Source organism: Stegastes partitus, unplaced genomic scaffold, assembly GCF_000690725.1.
Source record: "Stegastes partitus isolate 25-593 unplaced genomic scaffold, Stegastes_partitus-1.0.2 Scaffold123, whole genome shotgun sequence".
Lineage (NCBI taxonomy): Eukaryota > Metazoa > Chordata > Actinopteri > Pomacentridae > Stegastes > Stegastes partitus.
In genome coordinates this window covers 263,219-287,952 of record NW_007577854.1, presented here as the reverse complement: position 1 = coordinate 287,952, position 24,734 = coordinate 263,219, and the positions used below count along the sequence as shown (strand labels likewise).

General features: G+C 40.5%; 1 protein-coding gene across 1 annotated transcript in view; it reads left to right on the top strand.

Annotated features, from left to right (window-relative positions):
- The window catches only part of klhl5 (kelch-like family member 5), a 28,610-nt gene extending 5,042 nt beyond the window's left edge, over positions 1–23,568 (top strand). Inside the window, exons 3-13 of the mRNA XM_008278417.1 lie at positions 6,202–6,338; positions 7,775–7,971; positions 9,254–9,466; positions 14,488–14,674; positions 15,299–15,523; positions 16,185–16,260; positions 16,705–16,791; positions 18,115–18,189; positions 18,536–18,673; positions 19,945–20,116; positions 22,428–23,568. Of these exons, the coding sequence (XP_008276639.1) occupies positions 6,202–6,338; positions 7,775–7,971; positions 9,254–9,466; positions 14,488–14,674; positions 15,299–15,523; positions 16,185–16,260; positions 16,705–16,791; positions 18,115–18,189; positions 18,536–18,673; positions 19,945–20,116; positions 22,428–22,484 (1,564 nt within the window). The 3' untranslated portion in view covers positions 22,485–23,568. The remainder of the gene's footprint in view (positions 1–6,201; positions 6,339–7,774; positions 7,972–9,253; positions 9,467–14,487; positions 14,675–15,298; positions 15,524–16,184; positions 16,261–16,704; positions 16,792–18,114; positions 18,190–18,535; positions 18,674–19,944; positions 20,117–22,427) is intronic.
- The last annotated feature ends 1,166 nt before the right edge of the window (positions 23,569–24,734 follow it).

Sequence of the window (24,734 nt, the reverse complement as noted above, 5' to 3'; positions counted from 1 at the left end):
TAAAAAAAACCCAGATAATAGAGAAATTATTGTGAGCACTTTTTAGTATTTGATGACAGAACAATCAATCAATAAACTGGAAAACTAATTAGCAGCTTAACTGTCTAAACCCCGAAACTTGCCAGCAGGTTTGAAAGGCATGCTATTATTTAAAAAATTGCCAAAATTGCACCACGTGTCAGAGCCAGAAATGGTAAAATATGAAGAACTGTCAAATTTTCCACTTTCAGAGGCTCCTAGAATTTATGTGTGAGTTTCTGTTTTGTTGGGAAAAATAATGAAATCTAAGATTTATAATGTGACATTTCATTAAAATCACCTAATTCTACACATCCTGTTTAAATATGTGCATATGAGGTGTGTCAGAAAAGTTTCAGGACTGGTGTCACAAAAGATATCTTTCGAATCCAAACTTCAAGTTTTCCCCTTCAAAGTAATCCCCCTGGAGTCTAATGCACTTTCCCAGCCTTCTCTGCCATGCCGCCATGCACTCCTGGAAGGATTCTTCCGGGATCCTCCGCAGTTCCGTCAAAATAGCCATCTTGATGTCGTCCACGTCTTCAAAACGGGTCCCCTTGATGACCCCCTTGAGCTTGGGTAGGAGGAAAAAGTCCCACGGAGCCAGGTGGGGTGAGTAGGGAGGTTGATCCAGCATGGCGATGTTCTTGTCAGACAGGAACTGTCAGATGCTCAGGGCATTGTGAGCAGGTGCATTGTCATGGTGAAGCGGCCACGACTTGTCCTGCCACAACTCTCGCCTCTTCACGCGCACTGAATGAAGCAAACGCCACAGGATCTCTCTGTAGACTTGCTGGTTGACTGTCTGAAGGGGAAAACTTGTAGTTTGTAGTTTGGGTTTGAAATCTATCTTTTGTGACATCGGTCTTGGAACTTTTCTGACACACCTCGTAACTAAGCTGTTTGAGTCAATCATATTCTGAAAAATGCACAAACTCTCAGCACAACTCAGAAGCCATTAGTGATTCAGCTGTGACCAACAGTCACATGACAGAAATTCAGGGAATTTTTAGCTGAACTGCAGGCTGGGTTTTTGCAGAGCAGATAGGAGAAAAGTATGGAAACAAAATAAACATCTATGGTAAAACAGCCATAGTATGTAGAGCCACCCTTTTTCACCAGTGTGATTAACACCTTAGAGCACTTTGTACATGCTGATTCCAGGTTTTTAAAGTCATTGTAGAATAAATAATTGTATAATTTGATGAAGTGATTTATAGCTTGATAGAGTTTGCATATTACAGAAAATGCATTTTTGTGTTTTAACTACTCGTGGCTATCACTGTTTTGTTTCTATAGGGATGCAGGACTTTACATTTCAGTAAAAAATTAGTCAGCGGTGAATAAAAATGTGACAGGAACAAAAAATACCTTGTAACTGCTTGCAAAATTAACCCGTACATGAAGTGCTGACACGTGCATCACACTAAACGTGGATCTACTCACAAACATGATAATACATACTGCATTTACAGGATACTGTTTGGAAAGAGGCTTTCACACACAGCCATGCTTGTAGGAAGTCCCCTTTTATTTTAGTTGCATCTCTGTACCATATGTACTGTAGTCAGCTGAGTCTCTGAATCAAGCATCATTCACTACACACACACACACACACACACACACACACACACACACACACACACACACACATGTGCCTGCCATCCAGCCCCCACAACTCTCCTCTGGTGCTGTTGTTACTCTCTGGGCATGTGGCCACTGGTGTAGCAGCAGGGTCCATCTGCACAAGGATGAGACAGAAAAGTGGTCCTCCACCAGCAGAAAGACTCCTTTTCTCTCCCTGCCTTCCTCTTCTGTCTCATTTAATTTAGTCCTCCAGGCACAGATGGTGACGAACAAAAGACTTTGCTGTACTAGAATCCTAATGGTGTCTGTGAAAGAGTGCGCCGCCATCTCAAGTTGCTGTGTGTGCACGTGTTGATCGTGTGTGTGCCACTGAAGGGGTAGGAGTAAGATATCTTTGTTTGAAAGTGTTTTTTTTTTTTTTCTTTTTTATGTTTGCGATTGATTTATTGTATGTGTAGGATAAAAGGGCTTTTCTGGGAACAAAACATACACCCTCTCCCTCTCTCTCTCTGTCTCTCCCTCACATGTATAAACAGAAAATGCAGCTTACGTGCTGAATAGGACATTTGTACTGTATATAGCTGCATAGTTCTTGTAGACTTTGTTGCAAACAGTGCACTTTAAGTAAAATTCCCCCATTGCGTGTACTTTAAAAAAAAAGTAGAGTACAATTGTACCTTTTGTACATTATCTTGAGCATCTATTTTTGTACTCCCATTTGGGCACTTCTGTAAGTGCTACCTTAACAGATGTTAGTAAGTATGCCATTACCTCTGTTCAGATCAATAGGTGTGCATCTGAGACCTATTATGTTCAGGCTTTGGTTCTTGTCTGTTTTTAGCACAACAAGACTAAGAGTGTACAGCGATGCAAGCCCTGCTAAGGTCTCTGTGATCCACTGTGAGGAGAAACAGGACTGGAAGGTTCTGTAGAAAAGCTGAGGGAATCAGCAGTGTGCTGGACTTAAACAGAGGTTTTACAAGAGAAAAGACTTTGAGAAGGAAGACTGGTTGGTTTTGCACATATACATCTGGTTAACCTCAGCACCTCGGTTAAAGATCAGTACACAGCTGCTTCCAGGAGCTTTTCTAAAGAACCATCAGGGACCTACGCACAGACCAACCTGAATAGGTCCTGCTGAAAGTATTGTAGCATATTAGAACTCTGAGCTGATGGTGGCAGTAGATGAAGAATCAAAGAACCGCAAAGTCATTACAGTTCGTCCTGAGGGTGACATAAATGTGTGTACTAAATTTTGTAGTAATCCATTAAATAGTTTTTGAGACAGTTCGCTCAAAAGCACAAATGTGGAGCTGCAGGGAATCACCAAAGTCATTAGGTTTAATCTTCTGGGCACCATTAATGTCTGTACTAAATTTAATGGAAATTCATCCAGTGGTTGTTTCAGTCTGGTCCAAAATTGTGTATTGACCAACTGACAGGTAGACTGACTTTCCATCCCCAGTGCCATGCATGCCTGCCAAGTACAGGTCTCTCCTGTACCTCTGTTTTTCAGTATGTGTAGGGAAAAGTAACAATACTTAAGTAAGTCTTTCTCACGACGTGGCCTGCTTGTTGTTTTCACCCTCTCTGTTTTTCCACTACCATATCTCTGTACCAAGCTGCACATCCACATCCAAACAAAAAATAAAAAAACAGACACAGTGTTCAGTTTCCAGCTTTTGCCCTCCTTTCCTGAGTCCAACTCGTCTGTTTCCTGCTCTCCTTGCTCTGGCATTTTGTCTCCTCTCTGCTCTTTCCATTACCAAGTGACACACTGCCTGTCATGTCTCTGTCTTGAGCACAGTGCATTTGTGTTTGTGTGTAAATAACCCGGTGCTGTATATAGCTTGTGTCGCTCACAGCAAGTCAGACAGAGACCTACATGAAAAATTAAGCGTGTGTGTGTGTGTGTTTGTGTGTGCCAGGCTGAGCGGGAGATAAAAAAGAGATACCTGACTGGAATACTGGCAGAACAACTTCCTGCTGACTATAGTGCATTTTGACATCTGTGTCTGCAAAACACACACACACACACACACACACACACACAGCCCTTCTCTGCTTCAGGCTATCTGTCAAGGTCCCAGTGTCACACTCAGTAATGAGATTATTCACATGCGCACAACATGTGCACATATTCAGTGAATCCACACACATATGTTTGTTGACCATGAGAAAAAAACATACAGAAACACGACTGTGGGAAAAAATGTGCATAAATTGTGAGCACACACACCATCAATTTCACACGGGAAAATCTGTCTAATGTAAATCGGGCGATCAAAGTGACAAATATGATGATGTGAAACGGAGAGAAGCACAAAGTTTGCAAAGCTGCAATGAGGTCATGGCTGGCCTTTTTGCTTGAAAAATGACTCAAACAATCAGTTATCAGGATAGCTGATTATTATTACTTTGTCGATCAATTGTAGCATCTTGAAATATAGCTTTATCATGAGCCATTTACTTGTCCTCAGCCATCTTTACAATAAGATGATTAAAACATTTGCATTTTGTTTTATTTACAGAGACATCTCCAGGATTAATAAGTGCTTTTTGGTACCTTTGTAATGCCTTGATGTTGGCGTGAGTGCATTTAACTTCACGGTGACATGAAAGGGTAATGGATTGTTCCAGAAGGGAATTAATTGTCTTTTGCGAGTGACCTTAAGATAATGCTTCTCTGTCCTTCATCTCTGTTGCCTTCCATTAAGCCACATAACTTCTTCCTCAGACTCTGCTGCCACTAAGTTTTACATTGACCTTATATTAAGCATATTCGTCTCACTTTCCTTTTGTCTGATCTATGAGGGCAGCTGCTGACAGATGTAAACTGAACCGTCTCCCCTGTGACTGCACAGATTGCAAATCTTTTTATGTCACTCATGCTGATTTTTTTGTGCTGGCAGTTTTCTATGAATTTTGCATAGATTGTAGCATTTGCAAATAAAGTATTTAAGAAATAAGGTCTGAATAAATACGAACATTTTATTCACAAGGGCAACTTAGAGCATAAAACAAGAAGATGAGCACATGAGTGGAATTACAGAACAGTCGTGGCATTATGTTCTTAATTATATTTGTGACTTTTCAGAGAATACCACTATTTAAGTTCTAGAGATTCCCCACAGAAAAATTCAGCAGATATTTTAATGATCTCTAAATTGTTTCAGTCTATAACCGGAAATGCCACATATTCCCCTCGGTGCAGGATTTAAAGCTTTTCTTTGCCATATATGATCATTAACTGATGTTGATGAGAAGGTTCAACTCAAATAAACATGTGAATACAGAACTTGGGGTTGTGGGAATTTATAGGACATATTTTTCACTAATTTCTTACACAAAATTATTAATTTGCAGATTAATTAATAATGAAAATCATCTTTAGTTGTAGCAGTACTTAAGATATTCACTTGCTTCAGATTGCAATAATATGAAAAGCGTTGGAAAAATGTGTCAGTGAGAGTAAAGCTCCAGTCCATGTGGCACCATCTTTTCCAAAAATTAGCTTTGTTTCACATAATCTTGTAATGTAGCACTGACAACCAAGATAAACAACTGTATACAAGTAAATAAGCTCAGGTCTGTTGTCTTTATTTTACAATTCATGAGTATTTACATGCACATTAGCTAATAAGTACTCACTGTTGAGGGAAAACCTAAATGGTTAAACATCTGAAGCTCTTTATCCTCAACCTGCTCGTGATGTACAAACATCTGGAGAGGCCTCGGGCCTGTGCCAGGCTTTTGTTTGCATAGTTTTCTTCTATCTTTCATAAGATCTCTTCAGAGAGAGGAGTGTGCACTCTGAGAGTCCCATTCAGATGTAATTTATTTGTTCAGGGGAAGTGATATTAATAGTACAGGAACTAATGGGATATTTTAATCCTGCCTAAAGTGCATTTGTGTTGACTTTTTTCCCCCTCTACTGCAGGAGTAGTAACAGTCCATTCATTTCATGTTTTTGTCACTCTTCTTAGTTGGCACCTTTCTGTATTTGCGTGTTTTACCTTGTTCTTTTGCAGCCTTTATGTTGAATATTGCATTGTATATTACATTTTATTGAGACGTTTTCATGGTGAACGTGTTCCAGAAATGTCACTGGATTGGAACTTTTAAGTAAAAGTGGCCGGGGTGCTTGTTCAGACGTGACACTGTCAGACTAAAATAAAGGGGTGAAAATTGACAAATCACTTGAGAGAGAAGTTCAAGCTGTCGTTGTATAAAGTGGACCTGAATGTCAGATTTAAAGTTTCAGGAAGATGCACAGACTGCTGGACCCAACTGCACTACTTCTAGCATTGAAAAGCAGTTTTCAGAGGCTGTTCGGCCCTCCAACAAGCTATTTATTTGGAAGATTCTGATGTCTTTAATGCTGCTCGTGTATCTGCTTTATGATCTGTTTACGGGATGATTGCGTTGGGCCTCGTCTGATTGTGTTGTCCTTCCCAGGCTGCCTTTTCCGTCCCTGTTCTGCGTCTTTTCCCTTTCAGGCCAGACTCATCCTGTCAGCAAGGTCAAAGTACTCTGTTTCTCCATTACAGCTGTCCATCCTCTCTGACTGATGCCTGACACTCTCTGCTCTCACAGGCTGGTCCTTTCATCAGTGTCAGACTACTTTGCGGCCATGTTCACCAGTGATGTGCGGGAGGCCAAGCAAGACGAGGTGAAGATGGAAGGAGTAGACCCTGATTCACTGTGGGTCCTGGTGCAATATGCATACACAGGTACACACTTACTTCCTTTATTAGAGAGATCAGCAGATAGAATGAGGCTCCTCTTCCTTGCTAGAAAAAAAATACATTGTATGCTGCACTCATAGTTACCAGACCTGGTGAAATAATTTTTTTAAAACCCAGGCTACCACAGCATAGGATGCATACTGTTTAGGATTATACGAATTTACAACAACATTGAATTGTCAACAAAAATCCACATCATTCATCATTACCATCACCTCTGGCACTGTAGTACCATATTCATTTCCATTTACAGCCACAACATGCTGTAGGAGTATGTGTGTAGCAGCATGACAGTGCCCCAAAAGAGAAGTCAAAACAGCTTCATCTCTAGTGGCCTCCTCTTTAGGAGGTGCTTGATTGGATACGCAACACAATTTTCATGAGCAGAGTACATGTTTTGCACATCAATATTGCTTTCAATCTTTTTGCAGGTTATTCTATCTCAAATCATCAGGGGCTTTCTGCTCGACTGATTTACTTTAAACTTTACTTTTTTTTATCATGAACTAGGGATATTCAAAACGTTATCTGTAAAGTTTTGGACTGATGTATGAAGTGCTAAGATAAAAAAAATTCACTTTTAGCAATTTGTTTTTCACACATTTATAAAAACACAGAAAATGTGGGTATTTATAAAGATATAAATACATATAAATGTATATATATACATATAAATGTATACATATATGCATATACTTTTTTTTATCAATTCAGAATGTGACAGTATTGGTAAGTAAGAGTATTGTAAGTAGAATAATCTCTGACTTGAAAAATTGAAGCCATCATGAAAGTCACATCTTTGAGCACAAATGAATAAAACTATTGATAATCTGCAAGTCAACTAGCGCTAGTTTGGTACCTATATGTTTTCACATGTCACAATAATGCAAAAAAATATAGAATACTTTTTAATATGAAGCACTTGGTCACAAAAATGAAATTAGTTTATATTTTTAACCATGCCATTGATTCAGAATCAATGGAATGATGAGAAATAACAGTGAAAATGTCAGGCTTTTGGCTTTAATTCCCGAGATCTTTAGTTCCTGAGATATTGCGGTTCAATAAAAGTCTCAAATTTTCAATGCGGGATATCATTCTTTATCAGGCAAATCAGAGATGGCCAAGCAGAAATTGTTATAAAAACATGTTCCACCCTTCTGTTATTCATGAACAAGATTATTTTTTGATCACCTAGTAGACACACACTCCCATGTTCACACCACTGCATCAACGCATGTCACCTAGGCCTATATATTTTATGTAATGACACATAATCCCAGTAGTAACAGAGACCACTCAAAACCACTCCACCGGTGCAACATGTTAATCAGACATAATAAAGCAGTGGGACAGCTTGCAGAGATGTGATTAATTAATCTCCCTCTTCCTCCCTTTACTGTTGCCTTCATGTTGCCCAGGCCGCCTTGAGTTGAGGGAGGACACCATTGAGTCTCTGTTGTCAGCCTCCTGCCTGCTGCAGTTGTCATCTGTGGTCCAGGCCTGCTGCTCCTTCCTCATGAAGCAGCTCCACCCCTCCAACTGTCTCGGCATCCACTCCTATGCTGATGCTCAGGGTTGTCATGACCTGCAAAGGGCCGCTCATGCCTACACCATGGTGGGTGCAGCCGTTTCATATTTTCTGTAGACATCCACTGCTTCAGTCACCACAAGAAAATGAGGGAAATGACTACTATGGGAAATATAGATTGATGGAAATACAGATGATGTGTAGGTTCTGACTGATAAAGCTAAGAACAGATTTTACCTTCTCCACCTTCTATGCAGCGTTCCCCAATAAAACATCGGTCAGTTTACAGCCTTGATTTTACTCTTGGTAACAAATTGGCTGCTCATTCACACCGCACCATTATTGCCACAGTGGCTGTTTTTTTCAGCGCAGCGTTGCTATGGTGACGGTGAAATAGCTCCTTCATCGGCTTGATTATTCTTTTTCTTTTCTTGTTCTCTGCTGTCTTTACATGGCTCATTTTTCACCCAGCCTCTCTTCATGTGTCTGTCTCTGTCAGTAGCACTGTTCCTCTCTTTCTCTCTAAGTGGATTATTGTTAAGGTTTAATCTGGGTAATTATGTCGTAAAGGTGGCTTTATTTTGGTGTGACTGTCCGTGTCTGTAATTCAATCGCGCGCACACACATTCACACACATTTCCACAGCTTTACAGGATTATTACAGCCTTTGTATAAGAGCTACACAATCACAGTCACTTGGTGGAGAAAAGTCTATATTGTTTACATTTCTTTTATTTTTTGAAGGCAAGCCACATTTGCATTGGTTTACTTTTCCTTTTTCTAATTTCTATATATTCTACTTTCCTAAACAAATTGACAAATTAAAGAAAAATAATGAAAATAAGATTAGACAAGACTGCACTTTAAGAGAGATGATTGCATCTCTCTTTAAACTGTTAGACAAAAAAATACATATTTAAAGATATTATTTGCAATTGAGGATATCATAAACGACACTTGCTGCTATTTTCTGTCAATTTATTGATTGAACAATTAACTGATTCATTTAGACCATCACCATCAGATCATTTGACAGTGAAAATGACTGTTCGCTTCAGTCTTGTCTTGCTATCTTCCACACCTGAATCATGCTAAGCTTTTCTCATCCAGATCCCTTTTTCCAGCTTCTCCTCTCTTATTTCATCTGACCCTTCTCAAGCCCTTATTTCCTTCCTTTTTTCCCTTCTCCTTGCCCTCCGTCAACCCTTAATCCCTTTCCTCACTGCACTCAAATCCTCTCCGTTTTTTTTTCCTTCTCTTATTCCCCTCTTCTTCATGCAATACATTATTCATCTATACTTACTCTTTCCTTCACTACACCTCTCAGTCATTTCGTCTATCACTCACTCTTCCCTTCTTCATCCACCAGGAACACTTTCTGGAGGTAGTCGGAGGCCAGGAGTTCCTATTACTGCCAGTGGAGGAGATGGAAAGGCTGCTCACATCTGACGAGATCAATGTGCCAGATGAGGAAACCGTAGTAACCTCTTTGCTAACCTGGGTCAGTCATGATGCCCCCACTCGTCAACGCCACCTGCCGTTGCTGCTGGCTCATATCAGACTGCCACTGCTGCAGCCACAGGTGAGACCTGCAAACAACTCATTGCTACATGCAGTTTTGTAAGCATATAGTAAGATTTAACAGTCACAGATGCACCAATTTGACTTTTGCTCTCCAGATTTCGATTTCTGTACCCCAGCCCTGGTTATTTGTCTGTGTCAAGTGCTAATCCAAAAGCACTGGTCTCTTTTTCCCAAATTTTAAATCTGCATCCCTCACTGTGTCAAACTCAGTGAAATCATTTCTATGTAAAGTAACAAGAAGCCAAGATTTGCCGTAGCACTAAAAAGCAGGTTGGCAGTCTGCCATGACTGAATGAATCTGATAGCAGAAACCTAGAATTTTAAAATTCATTGAAAAAGCAACTGTATTAATGTGGCTTAGTCTCGCCATGGTTGATTCATGACCCACTCATATGGTTAGCGTTCATACAGATGCAGATCTGGTATGTCATTTAAATGCATATTTATAATTACAATAAAACTGTTTCTGGCACATACTAGAAGTCACTCTCCAGCTAGTTCAGAATGCAGCAGCTTGGCTTCTTACTGGTTTTATCAGACAAAATCACATCCTGCCAATCCTGGCTTCTTTCCACTGGCTCCCTGTTCGTTTTAGAATAGACTTTAAGATTTTACTGATCACTTTTAAAGCTCATCTGGGTCTGTTTCCAAGCTACATAGCAGAAATGTTAACCCCATCTGAGCCAGTTCACAGCCTCAGATTATCAAATGCGGTCCTTCTGGCTGTTGTATGAAATGAGGCTGCAGAATCAGTGGCTTCTTTTAAATTGTAAACTCATTTTAGTGGACTTTTCTGTTATGCTGCCTTTATATTACTTGTATTATTCCATTCATATTTATTTCAATAATTTTCCAGGCCTGGGATAAATAAAGTATTTTTCTATTATATTCTACTTATAATGACATTTTGCATCTTTTGTCTTCTTGTTTTTTTTTTATTTAATTTGAATATTTTTTTAAATTTGCTTTTGTTTGGTCTTATGGCCGGTGTCCTGCATTTTCTTTATCTGTTTTCAAAGATGTTATATAAATACATTTGTGACTACAATAAGGTCTAGCAAGTTTATATCTGCCACTGTATTATCATCTGTTACTTCCTCTGTCGCAAAATTTTCCTTTGTCCTATTTTTCTTTCTTTCTTGTTATTTTTGGTCCTTGTCACTTTTTTTTTTACCTGAATAGATAAATGTGAATCTGTATATTGCCAAAAAGGGGCTGCAAGGTGGATCGGTGGTTAGCATCATTGCCTCCCAGCAATAAGGTCGCCGGTTCGCATCCCGGTGAGGACACCCGGGGTCTTGTCTTCTGTCCCCTGCCTTCACCTAGAGTCAGCTGGGATAGGCTCCAGTCCCCCCGCGACCCTAGTGAGGATTAAGCGGTGTATAGATAATGGATGGATGTTGCCAAGAAGCTAAACCATGAAAAGATTAATAGCATTCAGTATCAACTAGCAAAAAGGACATTATTTTTAGACCGTCTCCCTGTTGTTGACCATTTCTCTCCATGTGTGGCATTAATCAATGCATTTCGAAGCTGGGACCACATAAATATTTTAGGGGCTTATTGTGGGAGCTGTCAAGGTTGCTTTTGTCCTCATATCTTTTACTGCAAAATTTTGAGACTAGAGTGTGCACCAGTCTCCCTCCTGATGGTCTGCTGGTTGTTTTCCATGGCCAAATTTGTCTCGTGTTTTCTTCCTCCATCTACCTCTCTGCCTCATCCTGGATACAACCAGCCTGCCTCTCAGTCTGGTTCACGATCCTCTTCAGACTGAAAGACTTATACAAACATCATGCTTTTAGATATGTGTGTGTGTGTGTGTGTGTGTGTGTGTGCATGTGCATCTCCAAGCTCTGTCCAGCTTGTGTAGCAGGATATCTGGCTGAGAAGTTTATAAGCGAGGCAGAACCTCACTTACTGCCTGGGGCTTTGGCTGCACTAACACTCACAGACACACACCAACACACTCACACATTAAAAAACCTTAATTAAGTGTGATATCTCTTTTAGCTGCGGCTAAATTATCTGTTCTCTTCATCTTCCTCATCCGCAGTTTCCCCCTCTATATATAAAGAAACTGTAGCGATAAAACTCCCCATTGCAACCTCCCGGTCTTTCCATCATCTCTGCCTACATCTATACATCTCCCTGTTTTTGCACTTGTGCAGTATACAGACCCAACACCTCAGATATATGACTTTGCCCTGGTCAGCTGAAATCACAAGTAGCTGTAACATATAATCGGGGAGAAGATGGATGGCAGAGAGGTAAAGCGGTAGAATGGCAACAGAGCAGAGAGAATGAAAGCAGAGGGACCACAGAGCTGAGGCTTGCTTCTACCTTTAAAGCTGCATCATGTGTGAGAGCCCCACCACACCACGCCAAACTGGCGAGTGAATTATCATTCAGCAAGCTCATAAGCCTTGAAATGCCAAAGTGACATATAAACCTCACGAAGACAACTGATCAATATTCATCAACCAATTAGTCAGCTCTCTATGTAGGCCGCCATGCAATTACTTATCAAGACGATGTCATTTCACCAGATTAACACCTTTAATCCCTGCTTCCCATTACCACTGTCTCACACACGCGCACACACACACACACACACACACACACACACACACACACATACACTTGGTCTAATCTTCTCAGAAAAGCAGCTGTGGCCTGACAGTGTGCACCAAACAGTTGTTTGACAGTTTGTATTTGCAGTTTGTAACCAGTGGAAATTCAATGTTTTTGTAGCTATTTCGAACAGAAAGCCGCAAAGAAAAAACAACTGTCATGGAGAGAGGCTCTTAAATACAGGGGCAGCAGTGCACATTGTCAGATAGTCTTACCTAAAAGACATTTATAGTACTCATGCGCTATGAACAGCAGTTTGTGCTTGAGAGAGATGTTGTACCTCTGTATAGCTTGCCAGTTATGGCCTGAAATGGGTGTGAATGCTGGGTTGTCAAGTTTAGAAATTTGTAGAAATTGTCAGACACAACCCCTAACTCCCCACCCTCAATTCCAGGATCAGAATGGTGTGAGGGGTGGGAATTTGACATCCGGCAAGTATCCTGATGATTTATACTGTTGGATGAAATGGGTGTGCGTTTCATCAGTGATAATCATTGATTAATCTGCAGGACTTTTTCTTGTTTTGTCTCAAAAGTTGCAGAAAAAAAGAAATACCATATCTTCATATCTTGAGTTTTCTAGTCTGAAATACTTAAAAGACAGAGGAAAGTAGATACTTGTTGTTATTTAAAAAGCTGGAAATAAGGATCTAAAAACAACATTTGTATCAATTTTGAGGCTGTTTAAAAGTCACTGTTGCATGTAGCCAAATGCTTGCTAATGTGTTCCCAATGCTGATATGCAAATGTTTAGCAGATATGATCACTATGTACCATGCTTATAATTTAAGCTACTTTTACTAATTGACACTAAACACAAAGTACAGAACACCTGCATTTGGTCATAAATTAAAGAATCAGAATAAGTAAATATATAGCGTGATGATGAGGAGTGACAGGAACCCACAAGTCCGTAGGATTTATCTCCTGGTGATCTTGAATGTTTGTACCCACATTAAATCTTACCCAGATTACTCATACTGAACATCAAAATATTAGCATATCTATTGATTAAATCATCAGTTAATTAACATGCATTTTGTGGGGATGATACAAAGGTAGTGCGTTCATAGGAGATCAAGATGGAGGGGACAGGTGCTACTAAGCACGTGCCTTGAAAGAAAAATGAGTGGAGCATAAAGCATGAAAAATGTGAATAGCTTGGAGATGCGGGTTTTATATGTATGGGAGTGTGTGTTTGTGTGTGTTCGTTATAAGTGGATAGAGCCTGTGCAGCCTCTTCCAAGTGTGAGCTAAAACAGAGATGATAACACGACTTGCTCAGGTGGGAAGCCTGCAGGATTCAGTCTTATCTTGCTCTCCACACTCAGTCCTTCACAGCGTGATGGATAAATACCACAGGAGAGGGCAAATAAGCTTTTTTCTAGATCTGTCCTTGTTGAGCGCACACACGTAGACACACGCACACACTCAAATGAATGCACAAATAGGGTTCACCGTAATTTGTCCCTCGGTGATTGTACGCAATGGAAGTGTGGGTTCACCCTGGCGTGTAAGCTGCTTATCCATTTACCATGCTTGCTTTACGCTCTCCACGTCTGGCTGGGAAAATTGATTTTGTATTCAGTGACCAAGTTGAATTATTTGGGTTGAATCTTTCTTTTTGTGCTGGTGAGAATTATGGAGGAGAACACAAAGAAAGACGAAAGGGTAAAAAATAATTATCTGTTTTTATCATGGAGTATAACCTTTATATTTGGTCTCTATCATTGAATCTTAGTAGTCATCTCTGAATTTAACTTCAGAAAACACAAAGATGCAGGCATACACAAAGTCTGGGAACTTAAAATGACTTGGAAATCCTGTGGAACCTTTACTGCTTCTCCATCTATCAGTACACACAAACACACACACACCTATCTAAATGTAAATCATGTAATTCTAGCCTTCAGGGAAAACTTGCTTCTCACCACCCTGCCTCTCACAGGCAGTGGTTTCCTCTGGATGTATTTTAAGGAGCAGACTGGTGGATTCGAAGTGCTTCATGCTGCAGCCCCTGGCTGTTTGTGTGTGAGCCTGTCTGTGTCTTTGCATGTGTGTCTGTGTGTAAGATCACAGATGAGGTTAGAGGGTACGGACTAGAGAGCCGATGAGATGCTGAGTCCTCTAGTATGTTTGATGATCAGTGTGTATGTGTTCTTTTGCGTTTGTGTGCACTAATGGTTGTTTGTCTGATCTGATCGAATCTCTCAATCAATGAGAGAGCAGCTTTCTTTCGGCTCTCAAACCTCATCAATCAGTGATAACGTCGTAACAGACATGGACCTACACCCATGTCCAAGTCATGCATACACCTACCCTGCATATGTTTCATCTGCAGCTGTCACCTCAGTGCTTATGTGTGTTGTTTTTTTTTCCACATTTGTAGTTTTTGGCAGACCTGGAGACCAACTCTCTCCTCCGGGACAGTGTAGAGTGTCAACGGCTCCTGATGGAAGGGATGAAGTATCACCTTTTGCCCCAACGTCGGCCCCTGCTCCAGAGTCCCCGCACCCGGCCCCGCAAAGCCACAGTAGGGGCCATGTTTGCTGTTGGGGGAATGGACGCGACAAAAGGTAGAACACACAAACCCACACACAACCAGGCAGAAATGATACTGAGGTGTTGATTCAATATGCATTTGAACTGTCCTGAAGATAAATCAAAGTCTCTGTAAAAGAGTGTATTAAAACACTGAACACTCTAACTTTCATGAGGGAGGACAATAAAAGCTACACACATTTCCACGTTACTCTGGCTTAGCAATAGATAACTGTGACATGTCATCATGTTTGGAAAAAGATTTCAGATTTATAAGGCCTTTATTTTAAAAGAAATAAGACATAAAGAACATAAACAGAATTTTAAAAGGTACAAAGAAATTCACTGAAGGAGCAGCATAAAAATTACAGTGCAGTGGAAGACATGAATAAGTAGTCATGAAAATTATATCAAAAGTCTTCAGCTGAGATAATCACAATCAAACTGACAAATCAGTGTGTGCGTGTGCGTGCATTCTCTATACACATTTAACGCAACCCAGTCCATGATATTAAGGCTTGATACTTCATAAGGGGAATTGATCAGGAGTATTTTTGTCAGGTTTGGCAATATTCTTCAGTATTGTTCTTGGGGTAAAAACCTTTACACTTAAAAGGTTTTCTCACATACATTTATCTGTCCATGTGTGTTTTTCCCAGGGGCCACGAGTATCGAGCAGTACTGTCTGCGTCGGGACACGTGGAGGCAGGTCGCCACCATGAGTGGGCGGAGACTGCAGTTTGGTGTAGCTGTCCTCGACGGCCGTCTTTATGTAGTCGGAGGCCGAGATGGACTTAAGACCCTCAACACTGTGGAGTGTTACAACCCACACAGCAAAACCTGGAGCGTCATGCCTCCCATGTCCACACACAGGCACGGCTTAGGTGAGGACCTTATTCAAATCGAAAGATGACATAACGACGTGCTGGAAAAAGCTTTGAAAATATCATTCTGAAGTGTTAGTCTTACAGCAAGATGATGGATACGGTTTTGGTCATTTAAATTTTGAGTATTTTGTTATTTAAGTGAAATTTTATTTTAAAAAATAAATAAATAAATAAAATTGTTGTTTTTTTTTTGATCCCTGCTTAAATGGTTGTCCTTTCACTTGCCTCCTGACACAGCAAAGTCAAACATCATTTTCTACCAAAGAGCAACACCCTTGCCGCAGGTTGTAAGTCATTCAGTGTCATAGCTCAAGAACACTTCCGTTTGAAGGATCGCCTCCCCGTTCAGTGCACAAACCTACTATTGCTCTGACCAGTTTGCCGTGTTGCTTCGTTGTGTTTATAAATGTGTGCATGTGTGTGAAGGGAAAGTAGGGATTCAAACACACATCTGGCAGCACAGATGTTCTGACAGATAAATCCAAGTGTAGAAGTGTCAACATGCTGCTAACTCCGCACGCTTAATGCCCTGAGTGTGGTTGCACACACAGTAAAAACTCACACCTCTTGTCCTAAACATGTGCAGTTTTATGAGCGTGATATTCCTTGGGAAGAGCCCCACTGATTTAATCATGCACATGTGGTTTTTCTGCTGCAGGCGTAGCCGTCCTAGAGGGGCCCATGTATGCAGTAGGAGGACATGACGGTTGGAGCTACCTCAGTACAGTGGAAAGGTGAGAGGGTACTGCACACCGATGATTTATTCTGTCATTTACTCTGCTCAAAGGCCAGTTCATCCTTAGTACCAAAAATATATTTATTGTCTCACTAACCTTTGTTGGTATCTGGCCCTACAGATGGTTTTGGTTTATTTGATCGCATTTGAGATATTTGCAGCTGAGAATACAAGAATATGACAGTTTCATGACGTTTCATAGGGACTGTTTCTTCTATTTAAGTAGTTCTAATAAAAAAAAAAACTATTTTCCACAGCCATTTTTGTGGATTTTCTACGGTATCGGGGCACAGCTTTAGGAATGAGATATTGCCGCTGAAGAACACAATGATATAAAAATATCAGGCATTCTCTTCTGAGAGGCCGCTATTTGTGTCAGGTGTATCCATGTGGTGACGCAGCTTTAGCACGACTGAGAAGTTGTTTACACTCTGTCTCTCAGATGGGACCCCCAAGCTCGCCAGTGGAGCTTTGTTGCTAGCATGGCTACACCCAGAAGCACAGTGGGAGTAGCTGTTCTCAATGGCAAGTAAGTGATCTCACAAATCCACTTGTATATTGCTTTACCCATTCAGTTGGGTCTAGGTTAGAGATTCATTTTTAGCACATGCACTATAGCGCAGGACACACCCTTACTTATTCTTTGTTATGGAGGGATGCACTTTAATTTTTTATAACACCTTGCTCTTGTTCTTGGCTGCTGAATGCATTTATCATGAGTCACTTTGAACACAAGCGTCTTCCTACTCAGTGTTATACACGCATTACAGACTATTTGTACATCAACTAGGAATAAAGTGAAACTGTACACATATAGATACTGCACCACCCCGCATGCTGCTTATTATAGTAAATACACACTTTATGTCATAAAAAGTAGCCATTTAACAAGCAAGATCCAGTGCTTATTGTTTGGAAAGAGGGAATTTAGAGCATTTGACTGGCTTGAGACCAAACTATTTTGGTCCTGCATCTATGCAACTGCTATGGCAGTTTATTTTTAGAGGGGGTAAAAAAACATGAATTTATTCACTTCAGAATTGTGAGAAAATAACTTTAAGCTCTCTGCTTGTTTAGGAAATTTAGCCTAACAGAGTTGAGGTTAAGTTACTGTCACTGCTGTACAAAATAGCACCCTTCCTGTACAGACCCACCGATATATCAAACATTAATGGAAAAGTTGCGGTTTCACACACACACACACACACACACACACACACGTAGACATTTTAATGGCAGGATTTGATAAATTCAGGCCTTGGATCTCCTCACTTGCCCCAGAATTATCTAGGAAATTATTAGAATCAAAATATTGCACCGTTTTTATTATTCAGTGCCTCAGAGAGACGTTACAGCAAAAGGCCTTATAGATGCTAATTAAAACCGAGACAACGGATGTGCTAACTATGCCCAACAGTAGTGTGTGTGTGCGTGGCTGTGTGCTTTAGTGAGCAGGGCATGTATGTGTTGTGTATTCTCTGGGCTCTTTGCCTGATGGAGCTCATTACTTGCTTGACTGGTTCTGTTTTACTTTTTTCTTCATTGCCACAACTTCACATCCATGGATGTGTGTGTTTGCGCATACAAAAACACACACACACACACACATACACACACACTGATACACACTGAGTGACTGCTCAGGGTTGTAATGCCTCAGGAGTGTTGGTTGATTGATTTTTCTCACCTCATTTTGCCCCCAAAATCCTGCACAACATACACGCACACATACACGCAGACCTTGTACCATCTGTTTCAGTGTCACCAAATTGAAAAGGGACTTCCAGAGCTCAGAAATGTGAGCAGTGTTTTGTGTGTCCAGAAGGATAACACAATCTTCTGTCTTCCTCAGACTGTATGCAGTAGGAGGTCGTGATGGCTCATCCTGCCTGCGCTCAGTGGAGTGTTTCGACCCCCACACCAACAGGTCAGAGACAGGGGACTTCATTTGGCAAGAATTAATTGCTGTCTCCTGCTTTATTTCCTGTTTGCTGTTTCCTCCAGTGCAGTGCCTCTGCTTTTAAGGTTATCTACCCACAGATCAAAAGAGACCGCTAACCCTCTCAGGATGCTAGAACAGACCATAGTCAAACAACTCCTGTTTATCAAGTAGACTCATTAAGGACTCCTGGAAAAGCAGAGAGGAGACTCTAGTTCAGGGCATATAATCTTCTTTTTTTTTAAAAAGAGAGAGAATATTATGAGTTTGCTCATTCAACATTCTGCTTTTTTCTCCTCTTTTTCTTTCTGATGGTTGCAATTTCCATTTTCAGGTGGAATGGTTGTGCTCCGATGGCTAAAAGGCGTGGAGGTGTGGGTGTGGCCACATGGCATGGCTTCCTTTACGCCATCGGCGGTCACGATGCTCCAGCCTCATCCCTGTCGTCTCGGTTAAGTGACTGTGTGGAAAGGTGAGACAACATTTATGTACATGTATTAGATGTGGCAGATGAATTTTACATACAGCTATTTGAAGTATAATACGAGGTGCTCTGTGATTTATAAATTTACCGAGGTACTTCTGCTGTGTTTTTCATGAAATTAGTAATGTAACATATCTTTCGTGTAAGGGCTGTATGTAAAATCATGCAATTTTAAAACACATCTGTTTAATTATAATATGTATACATGTACGCTCAGTTGAGCGAGTGAGGATAGACTAAATATTGCAACTGCAAGCTTAATTCTCCAACCATACAGTTGAATTACCCCCTCTGTAAAACTGGTTCAACAAAAACTGAACATGACAACTTTCGTTGTAACACAGCTCTATTAGACTGCATTCATTTTTAGCAAGGTGTACCTAATAAACTGGCAACTGAGTACAATATGTTGATATTACTACTGGAGGGCATCAAAGTCACATAGCAGTTCAGTCTTTTGGACAGTATGCTTACTCAATTTCTTGCCAGGAGTCAGATAAAAAGACATGACTGTCTGTGTGTGAAGTATAGAACTGGACTTGTTTAGCTTAGCTCAGCCTGAAGACGTGCTGGGGGAAACTGTTTCCTGACTCTGCCCAAAGTTAAAAAAAAAATATGCCTACCATCACTCCAAAAGCCCATTAAATAATACATTGTGTTTTTATTTACTAGTACACAAACAGAAGGCAGTTTGTGGTTTTACTGGGAGTTGTGCAACTGTTTCCTGACACGTTTATTTATCTGCCCAGTCCTTTTGAGCCAGATATGACTGGGGAGCACAGGTTTTGATAGAGATCTCTGTACAAGAGCGATGTAACCATGATTGGAAATCTCAGAGTGATGACAACATTCTGGGAAGTAGCTGCCTGACTGTTGTCTGCCAAGGAATGGTCACAGCATGTAACTCCTACTGAAATGTCCTCATTTTTTAAATAGATCTCTATTTGTGGATTAAACAAGCAGCACAGACATGTTGATCAGTGAGCTTTATAGGTGCAGGGAGTCGATTTTAAACAGACAGTTTAGCTGCTTCCAGTATTTATACTAAGCTAAGCACCTCCTGGCTTCAGCTCTAAATATAATACCCAGATGTGATTGATCTTTAGCGAGTAAGTGTATTTTACAAAATGTCAAGCTATAGGTGATAGTTTGGAATAAAATAAACAGACTTAGTTTCAATTAATTACCTTCTGTGGTATGTAAACTCATGTAAATGTGTGTGTGTGTGTGTGTGTGTGTGTGTGTGTGTGTGTGTGCAGGTATGACCCTCAGACAGATGTGTGGACAGCTGTCGCTCCCATGAGCATCAGCAGAGATGCTGTTGGTGTTTGTCTCCTTGGCGACCGGCTCTACGCTGTGGGTGGATATGACGGGCAGGTGTATCTCAACACTGTGGAAGCTTATGACCCTCAGACAAATGAGTGGACACAGGTACTGCACACAGACACACACTGGAAAGAGTGCAAACCGCTTAAAAAAATCTATTTTCTTCTAGTGCACATATGCATCTGCTCATTTGTGCGCCGACACGATGTAGTTCAGCAAAAAAACAAGTAGTGAATCTTAATGTACACCTGTAAAGTTGTTACATAAACACACAGTCACAGTTTGACCTTCTTCTGGCTCCTTTCCTATGTATCTTGCCTTGTTTTTATTGTTATGCAAATGCATGTTTTGCTCATGCTAATATTGCCCTTGCTGCTGCAGCAGTAGGAGGTAGAGGGGACTGTTTCAAAGTTGAACGATCTCATTGAGCAGCTTTCTGGAGTGTTTATCGCACCTCAGTTTATATCCCATCTCCTGCATAGCCTCAGAGGATTTCCAAACAAAGTTGCGTAAAATGTACGATTTTAGAGACGCATGCACCATGCTGAGAACAGGAGAGGTGCAGGTGGGCAGATACAGAATACAGGCAAGTGTTCAAACTGGCACAGAGGGTTGTGAGCTAGCTGAGATGAGAAGGGACATGGTGAGACCATTAAATGTGTCCTGAAACAATGTCAGAAACTGGTAAGAAATAAACCAGTGTGTATATTGTCCTTCCTGTTCTAGTAGGCTAGTGTCCTGTTCTTCTCCTGCTTGCTTTAACACAAATCTGTCAATCTTGGTACATCCAAAACAGATAGCATGGGTGGTAAGTTTATGCTTCAAATGTGGCACAGTTTGGACTATCTATGTAGTGGCTAGAAGAAGAAATAGGACAAACAGAAACTGGAGACACATAGCTTTCTTTTGTTTTGGGGGCACTGGTATCCATTGGTTGGATTCATAAAGTTTTGAACTGAATAAGATTGCTTGTAATCAACTAGTAATTTAGGCATACATGCTCAAAACCTGTAAATTGGTTTAAGCTTGAGTTTGCCGCTATACTCACAATACAATCTTTAACATGTGTCCAGTGCAGCCTGTTAGCCATGGCAGTGTACTGTAGCTGTCAGTGTTCTGCTGCACCGTTCACCTGAACACTATGCTGTCACTTGCTGCTATTCTTAACCCACCTCCACCCGAGCATGCACCTGTCTGGTTGTAAATGTGTGTTCCCCAAGAGATGCAGACTTATTATCATCACTCTCTACTCCCTGCTGGGCTAAGCTCAGGGTTTTAATGTGAGACGTGTCAGTCGTGATGTCAGAAATTACCTCTGAATGTACCTTGCATTCACATAATAATCCGTTCCCTTCAGTCGACTAAGTTTCAAAGTTCAGTCTTGACTTTAAATCAGTTGACAAAGCAAAATCACGTATATTATGTAGTTTTTGTGGAGCTTTAAATTATATCACACAATCAAGTATGTTAGAGGTCATAGTAATGTAGTGTCTATGTTTGAATAAGAAGTCGTCAAAATCCTTTTCTTTACCTGACAAGCATCAACGTGGCAGATTTAGATTCTCAGCAGAGGCAACTTTAGTCTTGATAGCTTTATTTATTTAACCCTGCAAGAATTTCCAAAGTAATTTCACTGTTTTATGTGCATTAGTGTAGCAATATAATCCTAAAACAGCGACTGATTAAGGCGCTAAAGCCTTGCACTTGTTGACCTTATAAGATCTGCAGTAAGTCTACTTGCCGCTTTGAATTATGTTTTAATATTTCTTCTTTACTTGCTCTCAGACGGTTTAACAACCCCAGGGCTACAATGGAAAGAATATAAGTCTGAAATTATCCTACATACCATAATAACAGACTCCATCTGAGTAACACTTTTAATGGAATATACAATTGTAATTACTCAGATCGATGCTTTAAAAGTGGGGCTGTGATATTTATAAGATTTTTTTTGCCATCATTCCTTCCTGGCTTTGGCTGCAGCAGCTATATTGTATTTAGCCTGGATTATATTTTGAAATGCTTCATATTGGTTTAAGCTTATAGTTTGTTCTTTTTGCGAGAATTATGCAGCTCTAGACATGTTTGCAAGTGGTCATCTGAAACCAATGCTGAACCTCTTTCTGGGAACTCACTCATGGCTAAATTCAGAAACTATGGGTTGACCTAACGGGTTAATAACCGGCTTTGAGAAAACACTTGTGTTGATTTTATTGAACTTACTAAAGACAGATAGCAAAATCATATCCTGGGTACATTGAACATGCTTTGCAGTGAAGTCCCCAAAGGATGTGATCTTTTAACTCCAACTGAAAGCCTGAAAATAATGATTTCATGTGATTTATAGTTCTATACAATCCACAGCTGTACCTGTTGTTGACCAGCTGTGACTGTGGTTCTCGTGTTTTCTTTGCAGGTAGCGCCTCTGTGTCTGGGCCGGGCGGGTGCATGTGTGGTGGCCGTCAGACTGTGAAAACAAAAAACGCTAACATTTATTGGCAGATTGTGCTCGATGTGGCTCAGAGACCCCTCCACTTTGTCACCACTGACACTGAAGGGACATTAACGGATCCGTCTGCCTACGCCAGGAAACAAGAGACACTTTTCTGGCCTTTTCAGGTTTTGCTCTTCAGCAATGTTCCGTTTTTCTCTCTAATCACTCAGATTTTAGAGAGAGATTATCATTGAAGTACATGTCAGGTTGCTCTGATAACTTGTGCCACAGAAGTGAACTGCCAGCAATACCCACGATGAAGAGGAATCTGCAGTGTTTATCTGAGCACGACAGAACAGCTGTCTCACAGTCTTTTTCTTTTTTTCTTGCCTATTATTTAGCTTTTGTAGAATAGATGGAGCACACACACACACACACACACACACACATATATATATATAGATCTACATGGCTGATTTGAGCTTCTATTTCTGCTGACAAGAATGTGAGAAAGACAGACAAAGAATGTCAAGACTGCCTCATCATTTTATGCTCTCGGTTTTCCTAACGATATCTGATGGTGTGTACTGATGCTGTTTTAAATATTCCCTATTATTTTTATGCTGCAGTTGGCAAGTGCTCTTCTCCTCTGCTTTCCCACTGTTGCCCACTGACAGATGAAAGGAAGACTTTTGACATAATCAGCACAACCTCATGAACAGCTATTCTGTAAGGAACCGTGAGGCGCTTTATTATTTTCCGTCAGAAACACACCGTGCTTCATCTAATATTTCTGCGTGTCTGTGTGTCTTCCATGTTGCATCAGCTCCCATCTGAAGCTTCTGTGTACCATGTTATGCAATTTATTGTCACTTTTTTCATTTTATCTTTTTTACACCAGCATTATCCAATTTCTTGCTTTTTTGTTTGTGTAGTTCCGCATTCTTTTTTTTCTTTTTTTTACACAATTGCAATCCATTATGCAGTGTTATTGGACTTACAGCCTGAGTAGTAATAATAATAATGATAATACCAATAATGTGGAGCCCTGCAGGGAAATTTTGCTCACAATTTCCTCCAGAGCACAAGGTCAGCTATTTACAGGCTCAGTTGTACACAGGGTCAGTTAAGATAAGATAAGATAAGATATGCCTTTATTAATCTCACGGTGGAGAAATTCACATCATTGACAGCAGCTTTCAACAGACGTACACAGATACGACACAGGAAAAAACAAAAAATAAAAAATGTACATATAAATATCAGAATATCAGAAATAGTGCAATGCTTTTTTTGTCTACCTGATAACTTATTTTTCTCCACTGTAGATGTTTCTTCATTGTCTGTGTGTGCGCGCGCGCGTGTGTGTGTTTGTGTGTGTGTGTGTACATGCGTTTGTGTTCTGAGATTGGAAGGAGTATATTTTTATCTCAAAAGAGAATCCTCCCCTCCCTCCCTTCCCCTCTCCACATCTTCAATTCCCTGCTGCTTTTTCTTCATCCCCATTTTCCCATTTCATCACTGCACAAACACACACACACACACGCAGATGCATGTGCCACTTCATTTTGAGAGCAGCATCGGATACCCAGACAAAAAAAAAGATATGAACAACACATCATATAATGAGACCATGAATTTAATAACGTTGATTCAGCCGGTGCCGACGTTTTGTTTGATGTGGAGTTCAAAGCGTTATTAGATTCGATGCTGCTGTAGACAAAGTACCAGACATGAGGGGAAATCTGTGAGACTAACTCGTGTGTTCATGTTTTGTGAGCTTGTTTAAGTAAATTTACATGACAAGAAAACCTCAAGAATACAAAGATTCAGACTGCAGATTCAGCACTGACACGTGACACAGTAATTTCATGCTGCATCCTTAATTGCGTATTTCCTGTTGGTTTGGATCTACTCCTCGTGTGTGTGCGTGCATGTGTGTTTACGTCTAGTGTAAGTAAAGGAAACTCCTGACAGTCAGAGGCAAAGCAGGCGAACTGACAGATCTAGAGCTAATGTAGCCCCCAGGATGCACTTTACAAACTCGCACGGACATATTACATGCACACACATAAATTTGTACAAAGACACACTTAACCACACAGCTGAAAGCCAAGCACCACAGGAGCCACTGAAGATTGAAAAGCCGCTGAAAATTTTCCGGCATGACATCTAAAAAGCAAAAGACGGGCAGGCTATCAATTCCCCACAGCTGAGCTGATATTTATTCAAGCCTAATGCACTGCTGCATTATTCTATTTTCTTCCGCTTCAAACCTGCCTGCTGTTT